The sequence below is a fragment of the Podarcis vaucheri genome (genome assembly GCF_965113315.1).
Source record: "Podarcis vaucheri genome assembly, chromosome: 13".
NCBI classification, from domain to species: domain Eukaryota; kingdom Metazoa; phylum Chordata; class Lepidosauria; order Squamata; family Lacertidae; genus Podarcis; species Podarcis vaucheri.
This window is the reverse complement of record NC_138751.1, coordinates 26,658,154-26,676,605: the sequence shown is the minus strand read 5'-3', so window position 1 is coordinate 26,676,605 and position 18,452 is coordinate 26,658,154. Positions and strand designations below refer to the sequence as shown.

The 18,452-nt window shown below is 39.3% G+C and overlaps 1 protein-coding gene across 1 annotated transcript; it reads left to right on the top strand.

Annotated features, from left to right (window-relative positions):
- Positions 1–1,854: 1,854 nt before the first annotated feature.
- Positions 1,855–18,271, top strand: LOC309516595 (vomeronasal type-2 receptor 26-like; the record flags this gene model as incomplete). The annotated part of the gene is made up of 9 exons (XM_082195357.1): positions 1,855–2,082; positions 2,446–2,519; positions 4,673–4,732; positions 11,261–11,407; positions 12,713–13,022; positions 14,094–14,951; positions 15,315–15,542; positions 16,080–16,206; positions 17,370–18,271. 9 exons carry the CDS (start codon positions 1,855–1,857, stop codon positions 18,269–18,271), a joined length of 2,934 nt encoding a protein of 977 aa, XP_082051483.1.
- Between the last annotated feature and the right edge of the window lie 181 nt (positions 18,272–18,452).

Below are 18,452 nucleotides of genomic sequence, written 5' to 3'. Positions count from 1 at the left end.
TTATTAATAAAAAGCATGACCCCAAAACATTTTGAGCATTTAGTTCTTCACTTGAGATATTCCCCCACCCCCATTATACTTTGAGGTATGTTTTCTTCACTGTAGTCTTGAACAGATACAGATGACAAATGGATAATTCAAATGTGCTTTTATTGCTTCTGTCACTGTTGATTTATGAAATAGCTGTAACTTACATTACAGTTCAGTGCCCAAGAACTACCAGCACATCCTGGCCTTAGCCTTTGCTGTAAAAGAGATAAATGAAAACCCCAACATCTTACCAAACATTTCTCTGGGAATCCACATTCTTAATAGCTACTACACTGCTAGGATGACGTATAAGGCCACTCTAAGTCTGCTTTCTAAACAGCAAAGATTTTATCCTAACTTCAAGTGTCAGAATCAGAACAATTTGGTAGCTTTTGTTGGAGGATGCATCTCTGAAATCTCTGCCAACGTGGCCATCATTTCAGCAATCCACAAGACACCACAGGTAAACTGTGTGCATAGGGGTATGGATTTATTTTTACAATAGTGGTACACCATCATGATTAAAGGAAAATGTGTCTGCAGTCTTTTGGATTATGGGCAGGGGGTGGGCAGGAACACTTTTTCACTTTATGGAAACTTCTAGGGGTTAATGTCAGGGGTGCGGGAACAGAGGCAAAAGATTGCAGGGATCAAGAGATGTGACTCTTACCTTTGGACATTCCATTATATTCCAGAAACGCAAGAGCAAGTAGTTTTTACACCCAGAGAACACACAACTATTTCCACCTCTAGCAGGCTTAGGCATCATCATGGTACAAATACACTATTTAGACAGGCAGCTTGAACAGGGTCAGTATGGGACGTGGTTTTCATAGAGACATTGGGGTATGGAAAACATATCATATAAGGAAAGGTTGAAAGGAATTTGTATGTTCAGTCTCTTGAAAATGAGTCCAAGGTGTAACATTACAACACACTTCAAAGACTTAAGCAGTTGCCACATCGAAGAGGACAAAGCTTCTATTGCTGCAAACGTACTACTTGTTTAGGGTTCAAAATTCGGACCAAACGTTCTTCAATTATAAAACAAATGAAACAGCCATTTGTTGCAGAAACTGTGATTCGTGTTTTCAAAAGGATATTGAACTAGATGACCTACAGGACCAATTCCAAAGTAATGATTTACTATTCTCTTGTAATCTGTCTGAGAAATATTCATGGATTTTATTACAGCTCACTTATGGATCATTTTTACCCCTACAAAGTGCAAAAATGCTATTCCCATTCTTGTACCAGATGGTGCCCAATGAAGCCCAGCAGCACAAAGGAATTGTGCAGTTACTTCAGCATTTCAGATGGACTTGGGTTGGGCTTTTTGCCGTGGATGATGACAAAGGGAATAGGTTTTTACAGACAATAGTGTCAATGCTATCCCAGAACGGCATCTGTTATGACTTTATAGTAAACATACCAAAATGGAGTTATATGGATGAGATGCTAGACTGGTTTTTAAAACACTTGGATGCCTATCTCATTGTGTTTGAAAAAAAAGCCAATGTATTCTATGCATATGGGGAACCTTCATCCTTTCAAGTTCTAATAATGATGTTGTTTCTAGCACCCTTGGTGGACTTGCCCCCTCTAGGTAAAGTGTGGATTATTACATCCCACTGGGATTTTGCATCACACTCTATTCAAAAGATTTGGGATCTACAAGCCTTCCATGGTTCCATATCCATCACGGTTCACTCAAATCAGCCATTGGGATTCCAAAATTTCCTTCAGATGCTAAGACCTTCATGGTCCCAAGGAGATGGTTTTCTCCAGGACTTTTGGGAACAGGCCTTCAGTTGTTCATTAGAAATGTCTAATGGGCAGCATCAGGAAAGGAAATACTGCTCTGGAGAAGAGAAGCTAGAGAGTCTTCCTGGGACCTTGTTTGAAATGGAAATGACTGGCCACAGCTACAATGTCTACAATGCTGTCTATGCTGTGGCTCATGCTTTGCAAGCTGTTTACAAATCCAGTTCCAAAGGTAGGAAGTTGGGAGAACAACAGGAACTGTTTTTTCAGAATGTGCAACCATGGCAGGTAATTACAACTGAACATTTTAAAAAGTCTATGTTTTCATCAAGAAACATAGGGAAATCTAAGTCTGCATGATACAATTCTTCTTTCTGTGGTGGTTTTCATTTCCTTTCAGTGTTTTTCCCCTTTTGGAAATCCATTTTGATAAATATTAGTGGTCCCATGATAAAATATTGTTATTTCAATTCAAAATCACCCACCACCTTAGAGCTTATGGAAAGTAATGATCATTTGAAATATCAAATAATCATATAAGGTTTCCAATTCAAGAGCAAAACAAGATTGTCCCATGGATGAAGTCACCACATACATTGTTGAAGTGTTTTGAAACAGTCCTCTCTTTGCTGATACTTTCGTTCCATCTAGGTCCATCATTTTCTAAGAACCATGATGTTCAACAATAGTGTTGGGGATTCAGTGTGTTTTGATTATAATGGAGAGTTAGTTACAGGTTTTGATGTAACAAACTGGATTATTTCCCCGAATGGATCATTGTTTAGGGTCAAAGTTGGAAGACTGGACCCCCAGGCACCTTTAGGAAAAGAGTTAAGCTTAAATGATGATAAAATTGTGTGGCATAAAGTATTTAATCAGGTGAGAAACAGCACTGTGACATTTGATATTTTGACTCAAAATTTTCAAATGCTTTGAAGGAATCTAACTACATTCCAACTTTAACATTCCTAAAATCCCACAGGATCTTTTATTATCTCCTGAAGCTTTTTGAAAACTACATTATATTCCAGTTCTAAGTTTGTTGGATTCCTATTATATGCTTTATCTTTCCTCTCCTCCAATAAATAAATAAATTACTTATTTTAAGAATTGGTTTGGGATAGGGAGCTAGGTATTATCTTTAATGGACCCTTTACATTTTAATAGATATTTCCATATTTAAGGGATATTTATCCACCTATTTAAAAAGTATCGGCTTCTACGTACACTATGTACACTACCAAACATACATCTCTTTGCAGAGGCAGTGATGAGTTCAAGACACACTCTAGAAAATAAAACAAAAGCAAGAAATAGGAAGAGAGAGAGAAAACCATAAAAAGCTTAAATCTTAACTAGAGAAAACAGACAGGAGTGAACCCTTCCTGCTCTAACTTGGGAGCTCTTCTTTCTTTCTTTCTGTTTCAAATCTGTTTCAATGTGATTGAGCAGGTGGTTTTTGAACAACTCCAGGCATGCCTGGAGGATGCAGACCATTTGGATCCCTTCCAATCATGATTCAGGCCTCATCATTGGGCTGAAACTGTCTTGGTTATGCTGGTCAATGATCCGGCGGACTAGGGACAAAGGTGAAAGCTGTTTCCTAGTTTTGATGGCTCTCTCAGCAGCTTTTGATACCATCAACCATAGCATCCTTCTGGACCATCTAGAGGGGCTGGGAGCTGTGGGCACTGTTATACAGTGGTTCCGCTCCTTCCTCCTGGGCTGTGTCCAGAATGTGGTGTTGGGGGATGAGTGTTCAGACCCCTGGGCTCTCACTTGTGGGGTGCCTTAGGGTTCCTTCCTCTCCCCCATGCTTTTTAACATCTATATGAAGCTGCTGGGAGAAATCATCAAGGGGTTTGGGCTGGGTGTCCATCAGTATGCGGATGATACCCAGCTCTACCTCTCTTTTAAACCAGAACCAGTGAAGGCAGTGAATGTCTTCTGTGAGTGTCTGGAGGTCGTTGGAGGATGGATGGCTAACAGATTGAGACTGAATCCTAACAAGACAGAAGAACTGTTTTTAGGGGACAGGGGGAGGACTCCCTGGTCCTGAATGGGGTGAATGTGACCCTGAAGGAGCAGTTGCAGAGCCTGGGAGTCATTTTGGACTCACAGCTGTCCATGGAGGTGCAGGTCAATTCTGTGTCCAGGGCAGCTGTCTACCAGCTCCATCTGGTATGCAGGCTGAGACCCTACCTGCCTGTGGACTGTCTAGCCAGATTGGTGCATGCTCTAATTATCTCCCGCTTGGACTACTGCAACACGCTCTACGTGGGGCTACCTTTGAAGGTGACCTGGAAACTGCAATTAATCCAGAATGCGGCAGCTAGACTGGTGACTGGGAGTGGCCACCTGGACCACATAACACTGGTCATGAAAGACCTACACTGGCTCCCAGTACATTTCCAAGCACAATTCAAAGAGTTGGTGCTGACCTTTAAAGCCCTAAACGGTCTCGGCCTCAGTATACCTGAAGGAGCATCTCCACCCCCATTGTTCGGCCTGGAAAGTGATGTCCAGCGCCAAAGGGCTTCTGGTGGTTCCCTCACTGTGAGAAGCAAAGTTACAGGGAACCAGGCAGAGGGCCATCTTGGTAGTGGTGCCCGCCCTGTGGAACACCCTCCCAACAAATGTCAAGGAAATAAACTTTTAGAAGACATCTGAAAGCAGTCCTGTTTAGGGAAGTTTTTAAACTCTGATATTTTATTGTATTTTAAATATTTTGTTGGAAGCCGACCAGAGTGGCGGGGGAAAATCCAGTCAGATAGGCGGGGTATAAATAAGAAATTATTATTATTATTATTCCAACCTGCTTTTGTTTGTGCTCTCTTTAGCTCTCATTACTAATCTCTCTATAATGATTCTCTATAAGGTGCTTCCCCTTTCTGTGTGCAATGACTACTGCTATCCTGGATACAGCAGGAAAAAGAAGGAAGGAGAGAAATTTTGCTGCTATGATTGTGCTTCATGTCCAGAAGGGATGATCTCTAAGTATAAAGGTGGGAGGAATAACTGACACAATCATCTTATTCACATTTCCATAACACAGCATAAAGTGTACCCCTTGAATGCATATGGAGGTAGTTTGCAATGCAAAATTGTAAACAAAAAACACACCAAAAACTTAATAATTAATTTTTAAGAGTTTCAAAGAGTGTGGGACTGAGTGAATTTGTGTCCATCACTATCTCTCAGTCCACGCAACCTCACAGGGTTGGTGTGAAGATCCCTTGTCAGGTTCCACGGTCACTGAAAGTCTTTCCTTGATTTTTCCAGTCCCAATAGGGTAGCCAAAGGAACCTTTTCCCAGTGGACCATCTGGCATTTCATCAATATACTCTGCTTTTAATATTGTTTAATTTAATTGATATTTATAATCTTATTTCAATAAAGAACAGGTTATTAACTATTTAAATAAATACATAATATAGGACATTTCTGCTTTCAATATACAATACTGAATGTGAGAACTTATTGTGGAACATTTGTTCCACGGCAGCATAGAAAAGCCTGCACTTGTGGAATCCCAGCCTTGACGTTTATTTTCTCCACTTTGATAATACCGCTTATAGGATTAATACTTCAAACAAAGAACAGAATACAGTGATGCCTTGGGTTAAGTACTTAATTCGTTCCGGAGGTCCATTCTTAACCTGAAACTGTTCTTAACCTGAAGCACCACTTTAACTAATGGGGCCTCCCACAGCTGCCGCGCCGCTGGAGCACGATTTCTGTTCTCATCTTGAAACATAGTTCTTAACCCGAGGTACTATTTCTGCGTTAGCGGAGTCTGTAACCTAAAGCGTACGTAACCTGAAGCGTATGTAACTCAAGGTACCCACTATAAATTGACAGCATAGTAGAACAACTTAATGTTTAACTATAGCATGAAACAACATGTAACGTTGTGAAGATGGTTTTTAGATTCTGTCCATGTGGGGAAAAATAAATTTCTGAACCAATTAAATAAATTGAATACAAACTTTTCTGTTTATGTATTTATGTGATTTTTTTCTCTGAGGATGGTGACCCTGAAAAAGTTAAGATGATGATGATGATATACCCCGTCAATCAACTGATCGTCTGCTCAGCCATTCTGGATGGCTCCAAACAGAATATTAAAAACACAATAAAACATCAAACCTAAACAGGGGTGCCTTCAGAACAATGTTTTAGCTATATATTGATCAATGTCAGAATCTTTTTAACAGCTCTTCCTTTATTTTAGATATGGATGCCTGTGTGAAATGTCCAGAAGATGAGTATCCCAACCATGACCAAACCCAATGCATTCCCAAGGTCCCAAGCTACCTCTCTTATAAAGAAGATTTAGGACTCGTCTTAGTTTTCTTGACCATTATCTTCTCTCTGATCACAGCATTCGTGCTTGGGACTTTTATGAAGCACAATAACACTCCCATAGTCAAAGCCAACAATCGGACTCTCACCTACATCCTTCTCATCTCCATCCTGCTTTGTTTCCTCTGCTCCTTTCTCTTCATTGGACAGCCTGGAAAGGTGACCTGCCTTCTCCGACAAATCACTTTTAGCATCATCTTTTCTGTGGCCCTTTCTAGTGTTTTGGCAAAAACCATTACTGTGCTTCTGGCATTCATGGCAAACAAACCAGGATCCAGGATGAGGAAATGGATAGGGAAAAGGCTGGCAAATTTTATTGTCCTTTCCTGCTCCTTTATTCAGGTTTCCCTTGGCACTCTTTGGTTAAGTACATCCCCTCCATTCCCAGATACGGATATGCACTCGCTGCATGGGGAAATCATACTTGAATGTAATGAGGGTTCAGTTGCCATGTTTTATGGTGTCTTAGTCTATATGGGTTTGCTGGCCATTGTCAGCTTCATCTTGGCTTTCCTTGCCAGGAAGTTACCTGATAGTTTCAATGAGGCCAAATTTATCACTTTCAGCCTGCTGGTGTTTTGTAGTGTTTGGTTGTCCTTTGTTCCCACCTATCTGAGCACCAAAGGAAAATACATGGTAGCTGTGGAGATCTTTTCCATCTTGTCTTCTGGTGCTGGATTACTGGCTTGCATCTTTTCCCCAAAATGCTACATTATTATATTCAGACCTGAGCTGAACACCAGGGAAATGCTAATCAGCAGAAAAAAGTAAAAGAACATGCTTACATATGGCTTCCTTCTGCTTGTGTATGTAGTTCATTGGAAATTCTGGTGGTAGGGATGTCATAAGAATTCAGTTATGGGTTCTTGCTTAAGCAAACGTCTTTCCTTAAATTCTTGTATGCATTGTTTGGCCAGAAATATTTCATATCAAATTGGTTCTCACTTTAGTTTGCTGACATCTCCTGCATTTGAATGGTGAATTTCCTATTTAACTGTTCACTGCAATCCTACCTTGAATTAGACACAATTATCAACTCATAGGATTCCTCATTCTGAGGGTCCCAAGCATTTAAATTGCTTGTGGCTCAAAAAAACTTTTGAGGGACGCGGGTGGCGCTGTGGGCTAAAGCCTCAGCGCCTAGGGCTTGCCGATCGAAAGGTCGGCGGTTCGAATCCCCGTGGCGGGGTGCGCTCCCGCTGCTCGGTCCCAGCGCCTGCCCACCTAGCAGTTCGAAAGCACCCCCGGGGGCAAGTAGATAAATAGGTACCGCTTACCAGCGGGAAGGTAAACGGCGTTCCGTGTGCGGCTCTGGCTCGCCAGAGCAGCGTTGTCACGCTGGCCACGTGACCCGGAAGTGTCTTCGGACAGCGCTGGCCCCCGGCCAATAGATGTGAGATGGGCGCACAAACCCCACAGTCTGTCAAGACTGGCCCGTTCGGGCAGGGGTACCTTTACCTTTACCTTTACCAAAAAACTTTTAAGTGGTTTACCAGTGCAAAGCCTATTATAAAATATAGCCACATGTAATTAAAATACAAGGTAAATCAATTTCATCTGAACACCAATGATTGAAATATACCATAGCAATCAATATATTTAAAATAGTGATTTATACTGAAGGTACTGGGAGAAGCTAAATATAGTAACTTCCAAAGTTTCCTGAGTCATGTGTTTTCCCCCCCTACATTTTCTTAGCGTAGTATAATCAACTTCATATTTCTGGAAAGATTTCTCTTGCCTTTTTTGGAAATGACAATCCTCCAAAAGGCATTTTTTTTAAAAAAAAAGACTGCTAAAGAGCTCTGGGAAATCCTGACCCTAAAAGGGATGTGTGTGTGTGCTAAATTCAGTTTCTAACATTCAGCAATATCATCCTCAGTGAAGGTTTATATAATTTGCGTGGTAAAGTCCCCTTTAGGGTGCCCAGAATAGCACAACCCTGTTTTTCCTTTAGTGACTGCCAGAGGGCATGGAAAGGCTTATTTCAGTAGTGTTCCGAGGATTTTCTAGGGAGAATTGTTTGAAGTAATTGGGAGAGGAAAGAGATTCTAAAGACTATAAGGGATGTAGAAATAATGAGCCAGAGCAGGACTCTATATCAATTGAAATGGTTCACCTTGGTTCCTTCCCTCTCCTCCCTGCCATGTGAAGGGGAAGAGTAGCCACGGAGGGTTCAGGGAGTTGATAGAAAAGAGGACCACACAAAAATACCAAGCCTGGCAACCTAGAAGTGGTGTGGTGGATTATGAAAACCAAGACCTTTTTTAGTTGGGAGATTTAAAGAAGTAGCTGGGAGATACAATGATACTCAGGATTGAGGAATGCTGTGCAGGCAAGAGGGGAAGAGACCAGCCAGGAGAAGGCATGAGAGGATCTGAAGTAGATATTGACAAAACAAAAAGAGGGATAAAGGTGGGGGCACCGAGCGGATGAGTAATGGAAATTATGCTGAGGAAATGAAGGCTGCAGTGGAAAGAGAGCAACCTGAAGCGCCGTATCTGTGCAGGTGTGCGGCGAAATTTGGCACTTGTGAACATGCGAGAAGTGCAATTAGCGCTTCTGTGCATGCGCGAGTGGCGAAACCCAGAAGTAACCCTTTCCGGTACTTCCGCGTCACCACGGGACACAACCTGAAAAGACGTAACCTGAAGTGTCCGTGACATGAGGTATGACTGTAACTGTAAGAGCACTTAAGGAGAGAGTTAGGCCTGGCTAGAAGGAAACTCACAGGTCTGGGGTTGCACCATCTCCCAGTGGTGAAGCAAGTGAACAACAGCCACCTATCCCTCACACATGAAAACAAAGCTTACCATAACCAATCACAAATGAAAAACCACACCCTAGGCCAAGCCCAACCTCTCTCACCACCAAAGGAACACAAGGGAATAGCAGAGAACCTGCACAAGTGACGCTGACACAAAACCCCACACATATATTAAATAAAATAGAAACCTTGCCACCTGACCCCACACCCACTCGCCTCCCCCCCCCCACCTCTTTCCCCCTTTTCTTCCTAATGTAACACTAAGGTCTCAACAAACAAAACTGATCTGTAAAAATGTTACTTGGAAAAGAAAAAAAGAGAGAGACACTGCTCATACTTTTGTAAACCAAGAAATTTTAAAAAACTAAAAATATATTAAATAAATAATTTATTAAATAAACACTGTAGTCACTACAATGTTGACTATATGCTGGAGCACAGAGTGATAGTAGCCATACTCTTAAATGTGGAGCTGGGGCAAGGGGGTCAGAGGGATGCTTTACAATTCTCCAGTGCCAGTTTTGCATTCTTCCCCCAATCAGGGAATGCTAAGTAAGGTTGGGAGGGAGAAGGGTCATCAGTGTGTTGCCGGAACTCAGCTCTATTCCACTGTTACATAAGTGTCAGCAGTTGCCAGTCACAACACAAAAGGGTATCTGGCTGCAGTGGTGGGCTGACTGAGGGCCACATATCAGAAGTTAAATGCTGGTAGGGCAATTGCATGGTGGTTGGTCAGTTCCCAAGTTTAGAGATTGGGAGATTTACCTGTTTTGGATGGAGTTGTACTCCCTTTGAAGGAACAGGTACAAAGTCTAGGGATGTTGTGGATCCTTCTCTTTAATGGAAAGCCCAAGTGATGTAAGCAGCAAGGAGCACCTTAAACTTTCTTCATCTGGCAAACTGGATATGACTATTCCAGTAGCCTAGATACTGTGATCTATGCATTGGCAACCTCAAAATTAAATTCCTGTAATATAACTTCTGTGGACCTTCCCTGCCCACAGGGAGCAGAACAAAGGATCACTGGCAGCAAAGCTGATAAATGAGCTTGGCTTAAAATGTAGCAGATCCTTTGCTAGTCACTGGACTGAGTTAAAAGACATGAAAAATATATTTCCAGGGTCCTTAAATTCATATTATGGAACCTACTCCCAGATACATACAATGCACAACATTTAGAGTATCAGCCTCTTTGGCCAGAAAACATACACCTGCCTTATGTTAAAATCATGAACATTATAAGTACTGCAATGATAAAGAATCTTACTAAGTAAATTAACTATCAGTAAAAATATGTGGGACAAACAATATTGGGGAATAATCTGTAACCATCAACATGACAAGTTATGACTCTCACTTCCCCTAGACTGGGCTTTCAATTTATGCCAAATATGAATGACCATGGATGAACTGGACAGATCTGGATCTACATAAAACTAGCTACTTTTTATCCCATAAGGGGAAAGAAGTGTCTGACAAAGGTGGGGGAAGGGGGGAACTTCTACCAATTTTGTTATTCATGATACAACGTCGAAAGTCGATGACACATTGGGGAAATGAGAATCATAACAGTCATAATTGCTGGTTTATGCAGTTGACAATCAGCACATGCTAGCAAGATCAAAAACAAGTGTCTGAAGAAGAACTATAAAACACTTGTATTCTTCAGAATTAGATCTAGGTAGAGGCAGGGCTCTGTCATTCTTCTGTTAGATAATCTCTCATTTATATGTTAGGATATATTTCCACAAGCTGATTATTCTTCTTTAGAACAAAAACAAAAGAAAACAAAAGAAAAAAAATCACTCAAAGTAAAGTGAGGGGATAAAGATCTGGATCTAGACTGTGTGACTCCCACTTATATCAGTGGGGGTCACATTCAACTAACTTATTTTTGATCCAGCTCAAAGAGAAAAAGCAGAGGAACAATATACCTAGAACAGTAGTCATTCCCCCACCATGGGCCACTTCTTTTAATTTGAATCGTATATTTTATTGTATTGCAGCTTGAATTCTATAGAATTCAAATTATAATTGTTTGTTACAGACATGCTGTGGACAGCCTGAACGAAGCATGCACACCACTGGTGGTCCACAAACAGCAATTTTAGAAACCCTGAACTAGAAAAAAAAGGGTACTGGCACCCACATTCCATAACAGACCAAGTTGTAGATCCATGTAGCCAGAGCATTATCATTTAAGGCTGTAGCAACTGAGGCTTTCAAAACTGCCATTTAGATGGGTGGTTTTGCCAAAAGGATCATGACGGTGATGGTGTTGCTGCTTCTCCTGTTGTGTCATACTGTATGCAAGTCACATTTTATTAATTGCAGCATTCGTGATGATCTGCTCTCTATTCCTCATGAATTTTTCCAGCCAGGGGACCTTGTTATTGGTGGGATTGTTTCTCAAGTCTTCTACCTCTATGATTTACTTTCTCTCTTGGAGCAGCCTACACATATTGTGACTCATGAACCTATGTAAGACACCATCTCCCTGCTCCTCTCCCCTCACTTTTTTGTAATATGTTCAGGCCTTAATTACAAGGAACACATATTTTAGGAATACTGCATTTATTTATTGTGGGTGTGAACAAATGATAAGCTGGCCATGCTTGGAGTTGTTAATATGTACTTTATCTTCTAGATAACATTGTTAAACACAAGGAAATAATAAGCTTTCCCTAACAAGTGTAAGTGAAATGAATGGATCTGTTTTCCTCTATGGAATTACCTCATCAAGGAATATGTCCTTCTCTATTTTTGGCCACATTGATTCTTATTTTTCAAGACTTTTGATCCCTTATTCTTCACCCCATCTCTGTCCCACATATGACTTATTTAATCATATTGTGCTTTCATCTCACATTATTATATTTTAGAAACAGATGCTGTTTAATTGTTCCTGCTGATTTCAATCTGTAATTTATCCAGCCGACTCCCAGATAACATAGGGAAAAATCAGTTTAATGTCCCTAGGCCCACATCATACCTCACTGCCTAAGGAGACTTTTTGTGTGATAGGTTCATTGCAGCTCTTTGAAATAAATTGAAATGTGAACAGGTAAAATATTATAGGGGTTTGTGGGTTTTTAAAGGGGTTTTTTAATTGGCCCTAAGTAACTGTAGTATGGTTTTCAAATGTATATAGAATGTATATAGAATATTTTAAGACTTGTGATTGTACACTCTACTTGTAATCTTCCCTTTTCCTCGCCTAATCATAGATGATCTCGAGTAGCACTAATATATTCAGATAATAAATGAGCCAATATTAATTACTAGATCTAACATCAACTTATGGGGTATTTCACATATAATATAAGTAATAAAATCTTTTTGATTAAAATATGTTGTTCTTTACATGCTAATAAGCATTATATATATATAAAAATTGTTGATAATTAAGCAAAATATACAGCCACCAAACATATATATATATATATATATATATATATATGAAATCCTTTATGTATATGGAAAATATGATAAGGGAGATAATAAATATGATTACTAAGGAATTTGATACCTGTTGTGAATGTCCTCAAATTTGGTGGTGGATGTTTAATATTTACTTTCTTCTTTTATGCTTTTTTAAGGTATGAGATGTGCAGGAACATTTTGAGTATTTATCTCTTTTTTAAAAATATATTTAATTTTCATTTTATTTTGAGTTTATTTTCTTCTAAGGGTAGCAGTTTCACTATAGTCTTGAACAGATGCAGATGACAAATGAAGAATACAAATTTGTTTTATTGCTTCTGTCACTGTTGTTTTATTAAATAGCTGTAACCTACATTACAGTTCAATGCCTAAGAACTACCAGCACATCCTGGCCTTAGCCTTTGCTGTAAAAGAGATAAATGAGAACCCCAACATCTTACCAAACATTTCTCTGGGATTCCACATTCTCAATAGCTACTACAGTGCTAGGATGACATATAAGGCCACCCTCAGCCTACTTTCTAAACAAAAAAGATTTTCTCCTAACTTCAAGTGTCAAAATCGGAATAAATTGATAGCTATTGTTGGAGGATGCCTCTCTGGAATCTCTGCCAATGTGGCCACTATTTCAGCAATTCACAAGACTCCACAGGTAACCTGTGTGCATAGGGGTATGAACATTAGATATACGTGAGCTTTGTGATGTGCCTGTAAACAGATAAATTCAGGTTTAGGCTGAATTAATTTTTTTTTTTTTAAAAAAAATGTTTATTAAAGTTTCACAAACAATAAAGTTTCGAGATTTAAACTATAAAAATGAAAAAGAAGAAAAAAAATGCAAAAACAAAAAACATAAAAAACACAATAAAAAACAGTTAACAAAAAAGGGAAAGAAAAAAAGAAAGAGAAAAAGCAAAAAGCAAAACAGAAAATAGATTGATATTTTCATACCTTATACTTCATTCACTAGTTTCTTGACCTCCTCACACCTCCCATTTTGTATTCCAGTTCAGATATTAAATTCAGCAAATCCTTACCCTCTAGCATTTATCCTTTATCAATCCCTATTTACATTTTCTTAGACCTCTTTTAACCAATACCACTTATTTTCAATCAAACATCATTTTAACATTCCTTAACAAGTTTAGGCTGAATTAAAAGAATCAAGGAATTGGATCCAATGCTAATCATATTTAGAGCAGAAACACTGAAATTATTTTACATGACTACTTTTAACCCATTCATTTGGGTTTAACTGCATAAAACCCACAGTTTCCAAGGCTCCAATAATTTCAATTACACTTCGTTTTGCACTAGGAAGACCTCATGTTGACTACTGTGTCCAGTTCTAATTGGCAGATTTAAATAATAATGCACTCATTTCAGAATGGGTTAAGAGGAGGTGAGTGAATAAGGCCAGAAGTATGGAAAACACATCATATAGGAAAGGATGAAAGAAATGTGTCTGTTTAAAATGAGTTCAAGGTGAAACATTACACTTTTCAAAGACGTAAACAACTCCCAAACAGAAGAGTCCAAAGATTTCTTTTGGACTGCTGCAAAGGTAGTACTTGTTTAAGGGTCAACACTTTAAATACTTCAATGATAGGACAAATGAAACTTCCATTTTTTTGAACTAGATGACCTACAGGACCAACTCCAAAATATTGATTTACTATTCTCTTGTAATCCGTCTGAGAAATATTCATATATATTTTTACAGCTCACTTATGGATCATTTTTACCAGTACAAAGTGCAAGAATGCTATTCCCATTCTTGTACCAGATGGTCCCCAATGAAGCCCACCAGCACAAAGGACTTGTCCAGTTACTTCAGCATTTCAGATGGACCTGGGTTGGGCTTTTTGCCGTGGATGATGACAAAGGGAACAGGTTTTTACAGACAATAGTGCCAATGCTTACACAGAATGGCATCTGTTATGACTTCATAGTAAACATACCAAAATGGAGTTATATGGATGATATGCTAGAATGGATTTTTCAGCACTTGGATGCCTATCTCATTATGTTTGAAAGAAAAGCCAATGTATTCTTTGTATATGGAGAACCTCCATCCTTTCAAGTTCTAAGAGTGATATTTTTTTTTGCACCCTTTGCGGATTTACGACCTCTGGGTAAAGTGTGGATTATTACATCCCACTGGGATTTTGCATCACACTCCATTCAGAAGATTTGGGATTTACAAACCTTCCATGGTTCCATATCCTTCACGGTTCACTCAAATCAGCCATTGGGATTCCAAAATTTCCTTCAGATGCTAAGACCTTCATGGGCCCACGGAGATGGTTTTATCCAGGACTTTTGGGAACAGGCATTCAGCTGTTCATTAGAAATGTCAAAAGGGCAGCATCAGGAAATTAAATACTGCTCTGGAGAAGAGAAGGTGGAGAGTCTTCCTGGTACCTTGTTTGAAATGGAAATGACTGGCCACAGCTACAATGTCTACAATGCTGTCTATGCTGTGGCTCATGCTTTGCAAGCCATTTACAAATCCAGTTCCAAATATAGAAAGTTGGGAGAAAGACAGGATCTGTTTTTTCAGAATGTGCAACCATGGCAGGTAATTACAACTGAACATTTTAAAAACACTATGTTTTCTTCTGGAAACACAATGAATTCTAAGTGTGCATGATACATTTCTTATTACTGTGGGGGTTTTCATTTCCTTTGAGGGGATTTTCCCCTTTTGGAAATCCATTATGATAAATATTAGTGGTCCCCTGACAAAATATTGTTATTTCAACTCATAGTCACCCACCAACTTGGAACTTATGGAGAGCAATGATCATTAGAAATATCAGATAATCATATATGCTTTCCAATTCAAGAGCAAGAATGACTGCCCAATGAATGAAATCACCACATACATTGTTGAAGAGTTTTGAAACAGTCCTCTCTTTGCTGATACTTTCTTTCTATCTAGGTCCATCACTTTCTAAGGACCATGTTGTTCAACAATAGTGCTGGGGATTCAGTGTGTTTTGATGGTTATGGAGAATTAATTATAGGTTTTGATGTAACAAACTGGATTATTTACCCGAATGGTTCATTGTTTAGGGTCAAAGTTGGAAGACTGGACTCTCAGGCACCTTTAGGAAAACAGTTAAGCATCAATGATGATCAAATTGTGTGGCATAAAGTTTTTAATCAGGTGAGACACTGCTCTGAGGCACTTGATGTTTTGACTCAAAATTTTCAAAGGCTTTCAAGCATTTTTTTTTACTTTTCATGAACCTTCTTGAAAACAACATTATATTGCAGTTCTAATTTTGGTGGATTCCTGTTATATGCTTTATCTTTCCTCTCCTCCAGTAAATAAATAAATTTCTTATTTCATGAATTGGTTTCGGGTTAAAGGGCTAGGTCTTTAATAGACCCTTTACATTTTAATAGATATTTCCATATTTAAGGAGCTAAATAAGTTTCTAAATACACTACCAAACATACATCTCTCTGTAGACACACTGATGAGGCAATATAAAAGTTCAAGGACACAGTCTAGCCAATATAAACAAAAGCAAAAAGCGGAACAGAAATAGAAACATACAAAGTAAATCTTAACTAGGCAACACAGATAAAGGTGAACCCTCCCTGCTCTCACTTGAGGATTTCCTTTTTTCCCCAACCTGCTTTTTTGTGTGATCTATTAGGTACTCATTACTATTCTCTCTTTAATGTTTCTGTACAGGTGCTTCCACTTTCTGTGTGCAATGACTACTGCTATCCTGGCTACAGCAGGGAAAAAAAGGAAGGAGAGAAATTTTGCTGCTATGATTGTGCTCCCTGTCCAGAAGGAATGATTTCTCAGTATAAAGGTGGGAGAAATAGTGGGCATGACTATATTATTTGTATTTGCATAACACAACATAAAGTGTAATCTCTTGAATGCACATGGAGGCAGTTTGCAATGCAAAATTTTAAACAAACAAGAGAGGAACTTACTATTAAGAGCCAGTGTGGTGTAGTGGTTAAGAAAGGTAGTCTCGTAATCTGGTGAACCGGATTCGCGTCTCCGCTCCTCCACACCCAGCTGCTGGGTGACCTTGGGCTAGTCAAACTTCTCTGAAGTCTCTCAGCCCCACTCACCTCACAGAGTGTTTGTTGTGGGGGAGGAAGGGAAAAGAGAATGTTAGCCACTTTGAGACTCCTTAAAGGGAGTGAAAGGTGGTATATCAAATCCAAACTCCTCCTCTTCTTCTTCTTCTTCTTCTTCTTATTATTATTATTATTATTATTATTATTATTATTAATTGTTAAGAGTTTCAAAGAGTTTGGGACCAAGTGAATTTGTGTCCATCACTACCTTTCAGTCTAAGCAACCTCTCAGAATAAATACAAAATAAATAAATATTTCCTAGTGGACCTAGTTCAAATATATACTTTGCTATTAATATTATTTCATTTAATTGATTTTTATAATCTCATTTTGATGAAGAGCGGGTTATATATTATTTTAGTAAATGCATAATATAGGACATTTCTGCTTTCTGCATATCCAATATTGGATGTGAGAACTCATTGTGGAACATTTGTTCCTCAGCAGCACTGAAAAGCCTGCACTTGTGGAATCCCAGCCTTGAAGTATATTTTACGTAGCCAGATGATAATATCACCTACATTTTCAGAATAATCTCACCATTATTTTTTCACCACTTTGATAATCCTGCAATACAGCTTCTAGGATTAAGACTTCAAAGAAAGAACAGAATAAATTGTCGGTATAGCAGAACCACCCAATGTTTTACTGTTACATGAAGAACATCAAACATTCTTATGGGGTTGGGGGATTCCCAAGCAATTGAATAAATTGAATGCAAACTTTTCTATTTATCTCTTTATATTAGCATTTATTTCAGAGGAGGGTGTGCATGATACGAATCTAAAAGAGCTCTGTGACCCTAAAAAGGTTAAGAACCAATGCTTTAGCTATATATTGATCAATGTCTGCAATATTTAAACAGCTCTTCCTTTATTTCAGATATGGATATCTGTGTGAAATGTCCAGAAGATGAGTATCCCAACCATGACCAAACCCAATGCATTCCCAAGGTCCCAAGCTACCTCTCTGATAAAGAAGATTTAGGACTCGTCTTAGTTTTCTTGACCATTATCTTCTCTCTGATCACAGCATTCGTGCTTGGGACTTTTATGAAGCACAATAACACTCCAATAGTCAAAGCCAACAATCGGACTCTCACCTACATCCTTCTCATCTCCCTCCTGCTTTGTTTCCTCTGCTCCTTTCTCTTCATTGGACAGCCTGGAAAGGTGACCTGCCTTCTCCGACAAATCACTTTTAGCATCATCTTTTCTGTGGCCCTTTCCAGTGTTTTGGCAAAAACCATTACTGTGCTTCTGGCATTCATGGCAACCAAACCAGGATCCAGGATGAGGAAATGGATAGGGAAAAGGCTGGCAAATTCTATTGTCCTTTCCTGCTCCTTTATTCAGGTTTCCCTTGGCACTCTTTGGTTAAGTACATCCCCTCCATTCCCAGATACCGATATGCACTCCCTGCATGGGGAAATCATACTTGAATGTAATGAGGGTTCAGTTGCCATGTTTTATGCTGTCTTAGTCTATATGGGTTTGCTGGCCATTGTCAGCTTCATCTTGGCTTTCCTGGCCAGGAAGTTACCTGACAGCTTCAATGAGGCCAAATTTATCACTTTCAGCATGTTGGGGTTTTGCAGTGTTTGGTTGTCCTTTGTTCCCACCTATCTGAGCACCAAAGGAAAATACATGGTAGCTGTGGAGATCTTTTCCATCTTGTCCTCTGGTGCTGGATTACTAGGTTGCATCTTTTCCCCAAAATGCTACATTATTATATTCAGACCTGAGCTGAACACGAGGGAACAACTAATCAGCAGAAAAAAGTAACATGAACATGAGTGCATATGTTTCTTTCTGCTTGTGTATGTAGTTCATTGGAAATGCTGGTGGGAGGGGTGTCATAAGAATTCAGCCATGGGTACCTGCTTAAGCAAACGTCTGTCCTTCAGTTTTTGGATGCAGGGTTTGGCCAGAAACATTTCATTTCAATTTAGTTCTCACTTTAGTT